Source organism: Calypte anna, chromosome 23 (genome assembly GCF_003957555.1).
Source record: "Calypte anna isolate BGI_N300 chromosome 23, bCalAnn1_v1.p, whole genome shotgun sequence".
Taxonomy (NCBI): domain Eukaryota; kingdom Metazoa; phylum Chordata; class Aves; order Apodiformes; family Trochilidae; genus Calypte; species Calypte anna.
The window spans coordinates 221,010-236,360 of record NC_044268.1 but is presented as its reverse complement, the minus strand read 5'-3'; the positions used below and the strand labels follow the sequence as shown (position 1 = coordinate 236,360).

The following is a 15,351-nucleotide window of genomic DNA, read 5'->3' as shown; positions in this document are numbered from 1 at the left end:
AGGCACTGTGTTGTACCTCTGCCTGAAGATTGTCCTTAACCAGTGTTCCACCAAGCAGGAGGAGCCCTGGGTTTGCTGCCTGTGAGGTGCTCGTCTTGGACAGTGTAAATCTTCCAGTGTTCAACCCTATCTGAGATGCTGATGAGGCTGCTTGTGCTTTCTGTTTGAAGAACAAGATGATGTTCATAGTAACACCTTCGTAGCAGACTTCTTGGTGTAGGTCTGGTGTGGGTGGCAGCATCTCATCCAGCTCAGACTTCTCCTCTGCAGTTTCACTGGAGATTGTCAAGTGCTGTTTGCAAAACATCCACTCTTGCTGCCAGGGAATTAGGTTCCTGTGCCAGGTCCCCCCCGTATCCATCCCCAGCTCTTTCCCTGCCTTGCTGTATCATTCTTCAGAAGATCCTTTGTTTGTGTTGGTGCAATAACCCTGTCTGGTAAATGGGGATACTAGAAGGTTTTATGAGCCTGGAAATGACATTGTCTGGTCTGGATTTTGGAAAGAAATCCTTGTGTTTGTTCTACTGTAGCCTGGCTTGAGGTAAGGGAGATTTCAGAGTAACTGTCTGACCTTGGGGACACACTTCTGCCTGGGGTGACCCTCAACATGGGCTGCAGCCCTGTCCTGTCTCCCACCCTGTGTTTACCCTTGGACAAGCAGTGGGTGAGGACAAGGACTTCTGCTGCATGTGGTGTCACAGTGGGTATCACAGGTATCCTGGGGGAAGAAGTGTACCAATCATCTCACAAGGAACTGGGAGAAAGGCAATAAACTTCCTGGTAATCAGTGACATTCTAAGAGTTCCACATTTATCATTGAGCTGGCAAATTTTGGAGGTGGCTTAAAACATAAATTAGGTTTGTTTAGTACCAGGGCAGACTGTCAGGAACTTGCAAAAGCTTTATCCAAGCCAGATGAATGGGCAGCCTTTTGACAGGTACAATGTGCCATCAATAAAACCAACAGACATTCTCCAAAGGCAACAACTGGAGCTGCTGGGTTCACTCAACTGGGAACTAAATGCAGCAGCTCAGGAAGGGATCAGGTATCTGATTCCTATTACTTTGTACCAGAAATCCAAAAGACAAACAAGTGAGGTTAACAAATGTCAAAACCAGTCGAGGAAATACTTGTTCAGTCAGTGCAAAGCTGAGCAGGGCTGTTCTTTAGCAAGAGGCATTACTGAGCTTGCAAATTCTGCAAATGCACAAAATCAGTGCATGTGGCTTGTAAATAATGTAAGTGCAGCTGCTGTGCTGAGGCTGTAAGCCCCAAGGTCAGGTTGGCAGAGACTTCCCAAGCCAGGGTAAATCCCTGGGGATTCTCCAAGCAGGAGGGAAGGGGGGTTCAGTCCAATTGTGTCTCTCAACAAAGCGATGGCTCCCCCAGAAACCTGCCCTGTTCCTGCCTGTCAACCACCAAACTTCCTTCCCCTGCTGGTCTCCGAGGTTTAATTGTGTGGTTTTCAGCCATATGAAGGTTTGAGATGTGGCTCACAGCACTGAGGGAAAAAAAAAAAAAGTGTCTGTGGCTAAAAATGCCAATCAGGTGTTGGTAACAGCACATGGTGAGACCTCAGCTTCCTAAAGCCTGCAGGGGAGAGAGTGGTTCATGGGTTTAGGTTTCATTTTTTTGGTTTAAGGGAAAGAGCTGAGACAAAGCTGTCTCCAGGTTCACGTTTTCTCATTGTTGAGTTTCTTTTGGCTTCTGACAGTGATGGATAGTTTTGGGGCCATCAAGTCTCTGAATGTGGCTCTGCCTGTGGTAGCTCTGGTGCTGCCACAGCTGTGCCAGCTCCTCGGGCTGTGAAAAGTGCACAGAATCCAACAGTTGTGCATTAACTAGTAGAACACAGCAAATGACTTTTCAAAAATGCATCAAATGACCAAATTTTTACCTTTTTGTCTGTTTGAAAGAACTATTTCCAAAATGAGTCTTCAAGCTCATAATGGCCAACCTCCAAATCATCTTGGTATTATATGGGAGCTGAGGCTTTGTAGGAGGAGTGAGCTGCTAACTCCAGCTGTATGAACTCCACAATGCTCTGGAACAGGAGCCCTCATCTGCTGACACAAACTCCAGCTGTGGGTATTAGAGGGGTCTGGTTACAGCAAACCTTATGGAGCAGAAAGGTCCCTTGGCTGGGGTAAACCTCCTGTCAAGTGAGCTGGCATGGATTTGTCTTTCAGCTGCATATCATGTGAGCCTCTTAGATCCACAGAGAAACCAGCTCCATATAGAACTAATTATTTCCATAAACACAGTCGAGCCTTCAACTCAGGCAGATGGCATTTCCAGCAATCATCTCTAGGTTATGTGTCACCTCCCTGGCTTTCTGCTTGTTTGGTTTGGTGCCTTTCTAGGTTACCTTTCTTTTTCTGTTTCTGTCCTCCCTGAGTGTTTTCCATGTAGTCTCAGGGAGCTGTAGAAAAATATCTGTGTTGAAGGATGGGTGAGCCTCACAGAGTGTCAGATAACCTGCAAGCTTTAATTTCAGATTAAATCATGTGTCCCTTTTCCTCCAGGGAGAAGCAGGCCTGGTGGCTTTAATGAGGCTGACAAGGGGGACTGTTGGACACAAAGAACCTGCTCAGAGATTTCTATGTAAGAGTGTAATTAAGGGTAGTGCAGCTACAAAGCTGATAAAGGAGCAATTTCATTTTTTAAATGACCCGGTGATTACCAGCATAATGACAGAAAGGAGGGAGGAGGAAGCCTCAAATACAAATTTGATCAGGAAAAGAGAAAACAGAATTCCTGGGTTCCTTTTGCTGCTTTCCCATTGAGTCACTGACTCAAGGTGGGACCTTGGCTGCCCCTAGCAATTAATTCTGTGTACCTGGTGTCTGGGGATAGCTGGGCTTGCTGGGGTGGGGGCTGGCAGACAGACTCTGCCCTCCAGACACCAGCTCAGTCCCATTCACAGATAATGAGAGCCTGTGATGGAGGTTTGGGTGGGTTTATTGTGGTTTGGTTGGTTTGGGTTGGTGGTTTTTTCAGGGAGGGGGTGTGGATGGCATTGCTGTGGCTTCAGTTACAAGAGGTAAAATGTGTGTCTGGGCTACCAGATGATCCTGGTTATGGTCTGGACAACTTCAAGGACAGAAATATAAGATGTTCTCCCTGTTGGACACCCAGACCTGGTTATACTGGTGCTGCTACTGGTATTTTAGGCTAGACTGGGGCTATCTAGACACCCATTTTCCCTCTCTTTTCTCTAGTCTCTGTCTGAACTTACAGAGGAGATCTACAACTTCATCCCCTTAATGCATGAGCAGCTCCTCATCTTTCCAAGCATCTGCTCACATCCCTCCTGTGAAGCAAAGCAGGGGCTCAGCTTCTTGGAGATAAAATTTTGGGGCAGAAAGCCCTGGACTTGGCAATAGAGGAAGAAGAGTTAGTGCAGAACTCACCTCTATCTGGTAGCACAAGGAAAATTGTTCTGAATTTGCTGTGGAGCAGGTACACCTACTTGCTGTTGTCCTTCAAACCCCCACGTGGACTGGAAATGAGGCAGCACAGTTCTGAAGTGAATGGAACAGGATGGAGCCAGGGCCAGGTGGGATCTGCCTGAGTGGGAGATCAAGGAGCTCATAATTTCCCTGCTTTACAATTCACACTTGTGAGTAGCTAGGATGGACTTTGTTGTGTGCAGACCATGCCATTATCATCCTGGCAGTTCAGGGCTGAATTCATAGCCTTTGTATTTTTTACTTAGTTTTAAATGGGTTTTTTTGTTTGGGTTTTTTTTCATTCTAAATACTTTTTTTAGGTCTAGCTCCATCTTCAGTTATTTAGGTGCTCAAATCCCTAGTGCTGCTGTTTCTGTTCAGTTACTTTGCTAAGCTGGCTGCTGTTTTCTCACCATTCAGGTTTGGAATAAGCTTCATTGGGAAAATATTAGAAGGTGACTGATGGTGATGTGTGTCTTTGGGTCCCCTATTAAGATGCTTTAGAAGGTCTGATTTTCAAAAGTGAATGTTCTGAGATTTCTGAAGGCCAGATGTAATTCATACTGGATAGGAAAAAAAAAAAAAAAAAAAAAAGAAAAAGAGTCACAAGAAGAACCATGCTTTAAAAATTTGGACTCCTAGAAATCTGTGGGGACCAATTTTGTGTTACCTTATTCTTCTTGTGCTTCAAGTACAGGAAATTCCAGACTCCATTTGCTATAAATGGCAGGAGGCTGAAGGATTTGTCTCACTCTCACAGAAATATTTTTCAACCCCCCATCGTGTAGCCTTCCCTGTGCACTAATGCATGGACAGAAATTAAATGAATATACAATGAGAAGGAAGGATGAGCAACCTCAAGCTCTTGGGTTACCCAAGTCATGGTGTGTGCCATAGCTAAAGGGCCTGGAGCCTGTGGTGTTTATGTTTAGGGTTAGCACAATATATTTTTTTAAAAATCTATGTGTCCATTCTGGGTCTCTCATTCTGTGTGCAGGGGCCACAACTTGCAGCGTGGCACAGGAGTCTTCTCAGGTGGTTTTTGCTGTTGCCCCCGTGGGTCACAGGAGGTTTAGCAAGGATGTATTTTTTCAGTACTTTGCATGGTCCAGTGACAGACTTGGTGTATTTTAAAACACAAGATAGGCTGAGAGAGAGAGATGATTCAGGCAGAGGGACTGTGGAACATCTTATTCAGACGACTATGAGTGTCACAGGTTGTGCTTGAAAATGGGGAAAATCAGGATATTTGAGCAACCCTGTGTCTTGATCTCAGACTTTGAGCTGTTTTTCTGTACAGAGAAGCAGCTATGGGATGTAAGAACATACTCCAGAGGAGGTAGCCAGCTGGGCAAAAGCTTTTGAAGATATTTTGAACTTAGCCTAATTATCCAGCACGAGCCAAATGGTAAATGAGACAACGAGACCGGTGGTGTCAATAACAAGATGCTGAATTAACCCAGGATGAGTTGTGATTACTTTTGAGGTGGGAATCTTCTTTTTTTTTTTTTTTTTTTTTTTTTTTATTATCATGACACCTGTTGCTCATAGGTACAAATCAAACGAAGAGTATGTGTATGTGCGAGGCCGTGGAAGAGGGAAGTATGTATGTGAGGAGTGTGGAATTCGCTGCAAGAAACCCAGCATGCTGAAGAAACACATTCGCACGCACACAGACGTCAGGCCATATGTCTGCAAGTACTGTAACTTTGCTTTTAAAACCAAAGGTAAGAGACAGTCAGCTCCTGGCTCCTCTGCTTAGTATCTTGACTTCCAAGCCTTCTCGGGGGCACTGTCGAAGGGGAAGGGAAAGCTTTCCCAGGGTCTGGTGGAAAACTCCAGGAGTCGAAGGGTCTGGAAAACTCCAGGAGTCGAAGGGTCTGGAAAACTCCAGGAGTCAAAGGGTCTGGAAAACTCCAGGAGTTGGAGGGAGGGGGATGAGGGAATTTGAAACTGGATGAAATTTTTGGAGGAGGATGAGCCCTGCGTGATGCTGGCAGTGGAGAGCGCTGGCTGCAGGTGCCAGGCCCCAGGAGGGCATGGGCACCATCCTCTTTCTGCTTCTTAAAGGGAATGATCCTGAAATACAGCCTCACCAACAGGGATTTGTAAGGAAAACCACCCTAGAATGAGAGCAGGAGCTCCTGGGTACAGGCAAACAGCCCTGACCGAGCACCTGGAGACAGTCTTTGGGTGGCTTTTGTACTGGTGCTCTCCAGAGCTCTGATTGTGCTACACCTTTCCATCCTTGGCAGCTGCATGTAGCTTTGACATCTTCCATATCATGTCAATAGACTTTTTCTTTAAAGGCCTCCATTCCAGGACATTTTACCCTGAGTGATCCACACCCTCACAGCCACCAGATGTTCTTTGCGAGCAACTTGCATCGTTGCTTCAGTGGCCTCTATCAGGAACATGCCAAACCATATGCAAAAAAAAAAAAAGAAAAAAAGTATTTTCTGAGGGACTGTGGGTGAGGTTCTCAAAAGTGCCAGAGATGCCCAGGTCCCTTTAACAACCTCTCACAGGAGTCTGGCACCTTGGCTTTGTCAGCTCTCCCCTCCCTCTTTGGTTGCAGCAAGTCTTGCAATAAAGATGTTGAGTTTGGTTTCTTGATTCTAGTTGGACATGAATATAAAATATCCATTGTCTGTAGATCCATCATTGCAAACCTCAGAAAATGACAGAGTTGGGAGGGTTAATTACTCCAGAAAAGTGTTTGTCCCTCACAGCTCTTGCTACTCAAGGAAGTGGTGCAGTGAGGGGCTGGGAAGGGGGCAGTGGGTGCTGTGCAGCCCCCCACTCACCTGAGGGTGCTGAGGTGGGGACATTGTGTCTGTGCTTGGGTGCTAGATGAGGGATGTAGGGTGGGCTGTTCCTGGAGCTGTTGGCTTTGTTGGTGAAACTGGGAGGTGATTCCTGGGTAACAAGGTGTTGGTTGTCACTAGGTGGATGGGGCATGGGGAAGTGATACTGAACTTGAGGCCAGCTTCCCATCAGACACATGCAACAGATCCAAGTGATGGTTCTTATTGTACCTTCCATCCTGGAGCTACTTCTGATTCATTTTCTTTCTTTCCTTCTTGCTTTTGTTACTTCCTTCTGAGATTTGCCTTTGAAAGGTGAATCCATCCAACCTCTTCCCTCACTCCACTTTGCTTTCCACCATGCTTCTGTTAGGCTTTTCTTCAGGATGCTGAGATCAAACCATCCTTCTCACCATCTCTCTAGCTGCTTCGCTCTTCATCTCTGCTCCCCTGAAGCACCCAAAGTGTCAGCACAGGCTGTGCTGGTTGCACATTGCACACAGATGTTTGCTTCCAAGGGACTTCCCTTCTTCAGCTTTGCAGAAACCTTGCACCAGGAAGGCAGCATGGACACACTTCCTTCCAAAAAAACCCCAGGGCTGGGATTTTCATGCAAAAATCTCTGTTTGCCTGTGGGTGCATGAGGGAGCAGACTCCAGAGCAGTGATTCCAGGACAAATAGTTGCATGCTGGTAACTTGGAATTGCATGAAAATGGCTCAGTGCTGGGGAGGTGACAGTCAGAGCCTGGTTGGGTCCTGTGGGCATGCTCATATCCACAGAGCTTTTGTAAAACTGTTTGCTTTGCTGATGGGGACACAAGGACCTTTGGGAAGAGTTACTGGAGAGTGAGAAAAAGCTCAGCCTTGTGTGCTGAGAAAATCATCAGTTCAAGTCCAGTGACAGAATCATTGCTGGTGGTGATGGAGTGCGAGCTCCAGGTCCAGGAGGTCTGCAGAACTGGAGGTTTCAGAGCTCATTTTGCAGACATGTGGAATAAGTTCTTTTGTGTCCTGATTCCTTGGGATCCTCCTTTCTGGTGGGCAGTTTTGCAACCACGGTTAATTGCAGAATGGAGAAGCTGAAGCTCTCACTGCTGGATTGCACTTGCAAAAAAAAAAAAACATAAACTGAACTGAAATCATCTTTCCAAAGTTAATTTTAGCTGTCAGTGTAAACTCAAGGGGGATGTATCTGTGGAGCTGTCTTCATACATTTTGGCTGTGGTCGATCTCTCTAGCATGATGTAATGCTCTAAACTCTCAAGCAGGCTGGAAGCAGTTAAACTGTTTGTTGTTGTTGTTTTTATTATTAGTTTGAATGAGGATCTTTATCTGGTTAAAATGTACCTCTGCCTCACTCCCCTCCCCTGGAAACCCATATCTGTGTTCCAAGAACTGAAAAGATTTTCTCAAAAAGAAACAGCCTTCAATACCCTCCCCTTTTTTCACTAATTCTTCTGGTTTTCTGCTGTTACTGTGTTTCTGTTGCTGTTACCAAAGCTGTTCCTTTGGGTTGCAGAACTGCAGGGAAGTTTTTTTTAAGCAAATCCATGGGATTTTTGTGCGCTCACTTAGCTGATGGAAAGAGCAGTCTTGGAGATTTGGTTTGAAAAGAATGATTTGATTTTATGTTTCTGGACCAGATATAGACTTGCCTCTTTAATGAGGTGTCTCTACCTCCTCTGTGGTAGCTCTCTCCTAAGAGGTTTTCTTACCCTGGCCTCCAAGAGCTTGTTTAAAAGAAGTTAGGCAGCTTCTTCAGTGTTTTCTTACCAGGAAGGAAATGAAGAAAATGTTGAATTCTAACCATTTTGCCTTTCAGGAAGGTCAGGGAGAGATTTTCCCTTGACCACCTCCCCAGAGGAGCCCCAGGATCCCCCCCAGCCTTCCCTTGGCACTCAGCCCCAGCACCCAGAGGGAAGCTCAGCCCCTCGCCTCACTCTTGGGTGACATGGGGATGTGGGTGACATGGGGACGTGGGTGACACATTCATTCCCCTCCTGTGCAGACGTGGTCTTTTTCCACAGCTATTTTCTGCTCTCATTCAGACCCACAGCAGACTCCCAGGTCCTGATTTCATAAGATTTCTGGATAAAGTGTGTGGAGCAGCTCACTGTGTCTGTGCCACTGCCTTTGCTTGGAGGTCAGCAGGGACAAGGAGCTTCATATTCATTTAAAAGGTGTTGGTTTAAAGGACATCAGTGCCTGGTGGCTGAAGATACCCATTTGATAGTCTGGGCCACTCACACTTCCCAGACACCAGACTCCTTCATGTCCTCAGCTGTAGTCCTCCTTTAATAAATTAGTTTGCTGTTCCTTAAATCAGCACATGGCAGGCACTGAGGTTGTTGAAAATGTTAATATATTAAATGCATTACCCCCTCAACCCCTAAAGGCAAGGTTATGGCTGCACAGTTTATTAATACTATTATTATTATTATTATTATTATTATTATTACTACTGCTCCCACAGACTCAGTGCTCTCCTAAGCCTCTTCTGGGAACTCTCCAGCAGGTCCAACTGCTGGTAAGCTTGGACAGAATTAACTGTTGTTAGAGCAGGGCAGATTGAGATGTATGGATTTGCAAAATGTCTCAGTGCTGGGGCCCTGGGGAGGTGGAAAGGATCCGAGCATCCCCGTGGAGCCACTGCTGGGAAGAGGCTTTGGTCCCCAGCTCCTCGGGATGTCCCAAAGCTCTGATGGGAGGAGGACAGAATTATCCTCAGGACTTTGCCACTTGTTCCATTAGGTTATGTGGCAGGAGGCTGGGAACAGAAAACAGCCCAGTGGTCCAAGCAGGAGAAGAAACACTGTGAGCAAAAGGGCTCTTGAACTTACCAGGGAAAGGCAAAAATAAATTAAATTAAAAAAAAAAAAAAAAAAAAGGACTGAGGGCTGGAAGTCAAAACCTGGCAAACTCAAGTGAAATATTAGGTGTTTTTTTTTTTTTTTAAACAGTACAGCTATTAAATCTCAGTACAAGACTCAATGGGAAATATGCTAATTCTCTATATTTTGAACTCTGCAAATCCAGCCTGAAAACCTTTCTGGAAGATTAAGTTTTGGCTAACACAAGCTGATGGAGTTGATCCAGAAGATGGGTAATAATTTATTGGCTGTATCAATACAGACAGGCAGGCTTGATGTTCCAGTTATCTTCTTTAATCTTTAAGTCAATAGATACAAAAAATAATACCGAAAAAAAAAAAAATTTAAAATAAATCTTTTCCCAATAAATCAGATCCATTTAAGCTTTCCTCCTTGTAGAGTCCCACTTGGGAATATTTTATCCATGCAGAGACCTAAATCAAGGTCTGTCCATCATTTAATGCACACATAAAACCTGCTTCAAAGGTTTGTCTGAGATGAAAAGTATTATATTATACATGTAGTATTATAATAATTATAATCACGAGCCTGTTGCTGGTCCTGTGGTGGGGGTGTGAAGCAGCTGTTGCTCTCCTTCCATATTATTTTAAGAGAGGAATATGAAAATACTGCAGCCCTGGAAAGCAGTGCATGTTTATATCCCAACATCACCTTGGAGGCTGAGCTCATGCAGTTGGTCATTTACTGTTGTATTTTTTTGTTAAACTCTCCACATTTCATAGGAGGAGCAGGAAGCATGGAGTAAGCTCAATAGGGACAGCATCATTTCATTTTTTCAGGAGGTTGTTGGTCAGACCATGGTCTGTGGCACCTCAGGAACTTGGCTGGGAGGTCCAGCAGGCACCTTGGTGCTACCACATCCTCACAGCAAGTTCATAACTTCCCTGTGCTACACAGAACCCCAGACTGGTTTGGGATTGAAGGGACCTTAAATCCCACCCAGTGCCACCCCTGCCATGGGCAGGGACACCTCCCCCAGCCCAGGGTGCTCCAAGCCCCATCCAGCCTTCAACACTGCCAGGGATGGGGCAGCCACAGCTTCTCTGATGATGCTACACTGGGATGTGTCAGGGAATCCTTCTTTAAGGTCATTGAGTCCAAATAGAACCCAGCTCTGCCAACCATTAACCCAACTCTGCCAAGCCCAGTGCTTAAACCATGTCCTTGAGCACCACATCTCCATGGCTTTTAAATCATGGTGGTGATTCAGCCACCTCCATGGGCCTCTTCCCAACTTTCCCATTTTTCTTTGCTACACCATCACACCTGAAATTAATCCAGGACTTTTCTTTCTCCTCCCAGTCCCAAACATGTACCCTAACTGCTTTTTCAGGTGGCACAGGACCAGCAAGGGGGCACAAACCCTCCCTGCTCCTCCTGTTCCACCCCAGTACAGAAGTGAAGGAAGAAAAGGGGAACTTTGGCTTTGAGTGAGGCAAGGGGGTATTTGCAAGGGCCAGTGAGCTGGGGGGAGTTAGAAGTTTCCTTTGTTGGGTTCAGAGCCAAATTATAAACTTGTTACTGCTGAGCTTGTGAAATGGGGGAAAATAAAGTAAAGAAATAAATAAGTAAACAAAATTAAAAAACAAAAAGAAAGAAGCAAGACAAGAGGGCAGGGTCTCAAGTTGTGCCAGGGGAGGTTTAGGTTGGAGATGAGAAAGAATTTCTTTCTGGAGAGGGTGATCAGGCATTGGAATGGGCTGCCCAGGGAAGTAGTGGATTCTCCGTGTCTGGAGATCTTTCCAAAGAGCCTGGATGTGGCACTGAGTGCCATGGGCTGGGAACTGCAGCAGGAGTGGATCAAGGGTTGGACTTGATGATCTCTGAGGTCCCTTCCAACCCAGCCCATTCTAGGATTCTATGATTTTAAGTCATATGGAGCTAGTGACCAAGTTTTTATTTTCTGCTTCTTTTCAGGGAATCTGACTAAACATATGAAGTCAAAAGCCCACAGCAAAAAATGTCAGGAGATGGGCGTGTTGGTATCTTCACTGGTGGATCCGGAAGCTGAAGAAGGTAAAATCTTTCCTGTGATAATCCTGCTATTGCTGCTGGGAGAGGGAAAGCCCCAATTTAGGCAGGAGACGTGCTCTGCAGAGCATCCCTTCCAAGATGTGGAGCAGTTTTGTTCACCCCAGACTCCTTCCAGCACCCAAAGGGGGATTTCTGATTGCACGGGGTGGGTGAGGGGGCACAGGACACTCTGTGAGCCCCTGTGTCCCTGCTGGGGGTTGTGCATCCTTGGCTGAGGATTTGGGCTGGATTCAGCCAGAGGCAGTGGAAAACAGATGAGTTGGGAGCATCCTGCATTGGCTCAGTGCTCCAGGTGTGGGATGCACGCACAAAAAGGCTGAGCTGGAATTGTAGAGCCTGGAGGAGGCTCCAGGGGGACCTTGGAGCATCGTGCGGTAGCTGAAGGGGCTCCAGGGAAGTTGGGGAGGGACTTTGGACAAATGGGAAGGGTTTCAAGCTGAAAGAGAGGATATTGACATGAAATATTAGGAAGAAATTCTTTGGGGTGAGGGTGCTGAGCCCCAGGTTGCCCCCAGAAGCTGTGGCTGCCCCATGCCTGGCAGTGTTGAAGGTTGGATGGGGCTTGGAACACCCTGGGCTGTCCCTGACCATGGCAGGGGTGGCACTGGGGGAGCTTTAAGGTTCCTTCCAACCCAGCCCAGACCCCTTTCCACTGCTGGGGACCTCAGGGGAGCAGCATGGGGACACTGCAGGATGGGGATACTGTAGGGTGCGGATGCTGTAAGGTAGGGACTCTGTAGGGTGTGGATTCTGTAGGGTGGGGATTCTGCAGGATGGGGATTTTGCTTCCCCCATCCCTCACCCATCCCAGGGGCTGCTGAGTGTGTTGGGTGCAGGTGAATCACCCAGGTCAGGAATAACCTGGAAGGTTTCTCAGCAGGGAAGGAGGCAGCAGGATTACCATGTGCTGTGACATTTCATGGCATTATTCTTCTTCAGAAGCAGACAGGTTCCCCCTGACTCACCTGCTTATTTCTTTCATCTCCATATGCACAAACAGACAGAAAAACTGTCCAAGGCTCTGCAAATTCAGGCTTCTGCCTGTGCTGGGAGCAGGAGGATGCATGACTCTCCTGTTTAGTAATTTCCTGTCTGGTTTAGAGTATCTGCAGCTGAATTTCTCTGAAGTCACCCCGAGAAGCAGGGATGAATCCTTCTGGGGGCCTGGGCAGCATCAGGAGCGTGGTGGCCATAAGCACTCTGTGAGGGAGATCTCCAGGCTCTGAGATGAAGGAACATGGGGATGTCTCATACAGACTTTGCTGTTTGAGCTCGACAAAGATATTTTTACTCAAATTATTGGAGGCTGAGCTCTGACAGCTGTGGAGGTTTAGGTTATGAGTCTCCAGGGAACAGTTAGATGTTTTTATGGTTGTTATTCTGTTGCCTTTAGCAAGATCCTGAGTGTTCAGAGCTGGAGTTGCAGCAGGGAAAGGATGGGGAAGAAGCTTTGGGGTTTGCAGGTCTCAAGTCCTGGTGAAATTTTGAGTCATCTGCAGTTGCATTCAGCAGGTTGTTTGCATTTATAGGAATCATGGCACATGCCAGCTCTGGGAGCACAGGGCTGCCTGGGTCACAGTGTGTTTATTCCCAGATATAACTCTTGGTGCCTCAGAGCAGGGTGGTGGTTTCTGTTTGCATTGTGTTGCTGGCTGGTCATGACACTGTTGACCTTTCCTGGCTGCCACCCCAGAAATCCCAGAGTGAAATCAGCCCCTGTAGCTGCCTTTAACATTTCCCCCCCCCCTTTTTTTTTTTTTTTTAGTTTCACCCCTCTGCCTCACCCCAAACACTTTTGCTTCCCCCAGCCCTGGACTCCATTCTGCCAAATGGACAAACTCCATTCTGGGTTTGTTGGCAATGGGTTAAAATGAACTTCATAAAACACACGGCGCCAGGGTTGTTTTTATAAAGTGAACATCAGCTGAGCAAGTTCTGGAGACGGCGCTGGGAGCCAGGGAATGTTAAACTCAGCAGGAACAACAAACAGTGCTTGTCACCCTGCTCCCCTGCTGAGGTCAGCTCCATCCTTGGCTTGATGGGGAAAGGGGATGGTTCTTGGGATATGGGCAGTGTCCCAGGCTTCCTGCTCCAGAGGGAATCAAATGATCCTGATATGTATTTCCCCATGAGCCCATGGGTGGGGTGGGATGGGATCTGCTCTGCTGCAGGCTGCAGCCCTTCCTGCCATGAAGGGAATTACCCATGGAGATGGGTCTCAGGGCTAGGGACACTGTGCCCCCCTGCAGCCCTGGCCAGTGGCGACCTCTGAGAGCCTTTAATTCTCAGCTTGGAATATCTGGCTAATTGAACAGTGCTGGGGACATTTGCAGGCACTGGCATGCCATTGTCCCAGCTTAAACTGCAGGAGCTGTCAACAGGAGATCTGTGGTTCAGGCCATCTACCAGAACTGGAAAAAAAAATCCTGAGCACAGGATTAGCATGGTCCTGATTATTATTCCCAAGGAAAAGAGTGAATGTGTCCATCCTGGTTTGTAGGCACAGAGGTTTGGATGCAGAGCCATCTGATGGGGCTGCAGGGCTTATGTCACTCTCTTGGGACAAGCGTGGCTTGAAGGGCTGTCCTTGACCTAAACAGACCAGGTCTAAACTTGCCAGCAGTAGGAGACAATCTGGGAAGTCCCCCTGGTTAACCAATTAACCAGTCCCAAACCCCAGTCACCTCTCAGTGCAGCTGTACTGCCTTCTTTCAGCTCAGGCTCTGGTTCAGCTCAGGTGTTGGTCAGGGGAGGAGGATGTGGGAGAAAGATCTCGATGGCATTGCCATCTGTCCCCTTTCCCAAAGCCTCTCCTGATGTGTCCAGGAATGGACAATAATGGACAATGATGACCATCCAGCCCAGGTACCCTGCCACCCGGGCTGCCTTTCTGCCTTTAAATATCTTCCACCTCTTGGCTTTTCTCCAGCTCATCAATGGAACCTTTTGAGCAGGCAGGAGACATCCTGGACTTGGCCGTGGCCTTTCCAAAAGTGGGCATGGCCAAAGGAAAACTGGATGGGGATTTGGCAGTAGCTGTCCCAAGGGAAAAAAGTTGGCGTGGGGTGAGCAGGGGGAGGTGGCTCCCATGTGGGATTGTGAACAAACTTAAAATAACCGATTAACTGGTGGACTCCAAAAAAAAAAATCTCTCCCTGCTGTTCTAAACCTCTCAGTGATGCTTCTGCAGGTCAGAGCTTGATAGGGAAGAAGGGAAGTGCTCCTGCAGAGTTGGTTGCATGACTCTGAAGAAAACAACTGTTATCTTAAACCTTTCCATTCCAGTCAATTAGGACCAATGAATCATACTGAGTGCCACTTTTGGAAACCTGCACATAAGAGTTCTGAGTTATCAGACATGGAATTGCAGGCTTGAGGACAGAACAGCAAGGACTCACCTCACTGGTCCAGGGCAATGCTCTTATTTATGGTTTCCTTCAGTCACTCATCCCTGGCATCCTACAGGGTTAATGTTAATGCACTGAGGTCCTGAAACCCCATTGCAAAACCAGAGATGAATTGGAGATGGTCTCATCCTGTGGCTTCATGGAAAGAGAAGATCTAAAAAGAACCCAGGGAAGGTCTGGCTTGCATCGGAAAGGATGGGGCCACCAGCTGGGGGACTTTTGGTTTTGACCATCATTAAATCATTGGTCAACATCATAGAATGGCTTAGGTTGGAAGGGACCTTAGAGATCATCTTCTGATGGCTGTGGGCCATGGGGCTGGGTTGCACTGTGCAGGCTCTGTAATTTCAGAATGACAGAAAATACAGAGTCCCTGTTCCCTCCCATTGATGAAGACCTTTTGTGTTTGTGTAAAGGGAAGGGTCTGCCAGGCAGGAATGCAGAAAGGTGAAAATGGGCAGGCCTGGTATCAGAGGACATTTCCTTTCTTTTCTTCCAGCTTCTTTTTCACCTGGTTAAAGCTAACCCTGGACTTCTGCTGAAATTTCTGCCCCATTAGTCAGGAGGCCCATTGCTCACAAATGCCAAGTAACTACTAAATAAAGCAGGCCAGAAGATGGTCAGAAAATCATATTTTGTACCATAATGCTTGGGGCTATTTGGATGGATGAGAAAATAACATAAAAATGGCAGGAAGGTGCCTGAGGAGTCTGAGCCCACAGCTGTATCACCCCTGTTCTCAGAGCCACGGATTGAAA

At 46.9% G+C, this 15,351-nt stretch overlaps 1 protein-coding gene across 1 annotated transcript in view; it reads left to right on the top strand.

Moving 5' to 3' along the window:
• HIVEP3 (HIVEP zinc finger 3) overlaps positions 1-15,351 on the top strand; it is a 52,837-nt gene that overhangs the window by 29,467 nt on the left and 8,019 nt on the right. Inside the window, exons 3-4 of the mRNA XM_030464446.1 lie at positions 5,005-5,180; positions 11,070-11,168. Of these exons, the coding sequence (XP_030320306.1) occupies positions 5,005-5,180; positions 11,070-11,168 (275 nt within the window). The remainder of the gene's footprint in view (positions 1-5,004; positions 5,181-11,069; positions 11,169-15,351) is intronic.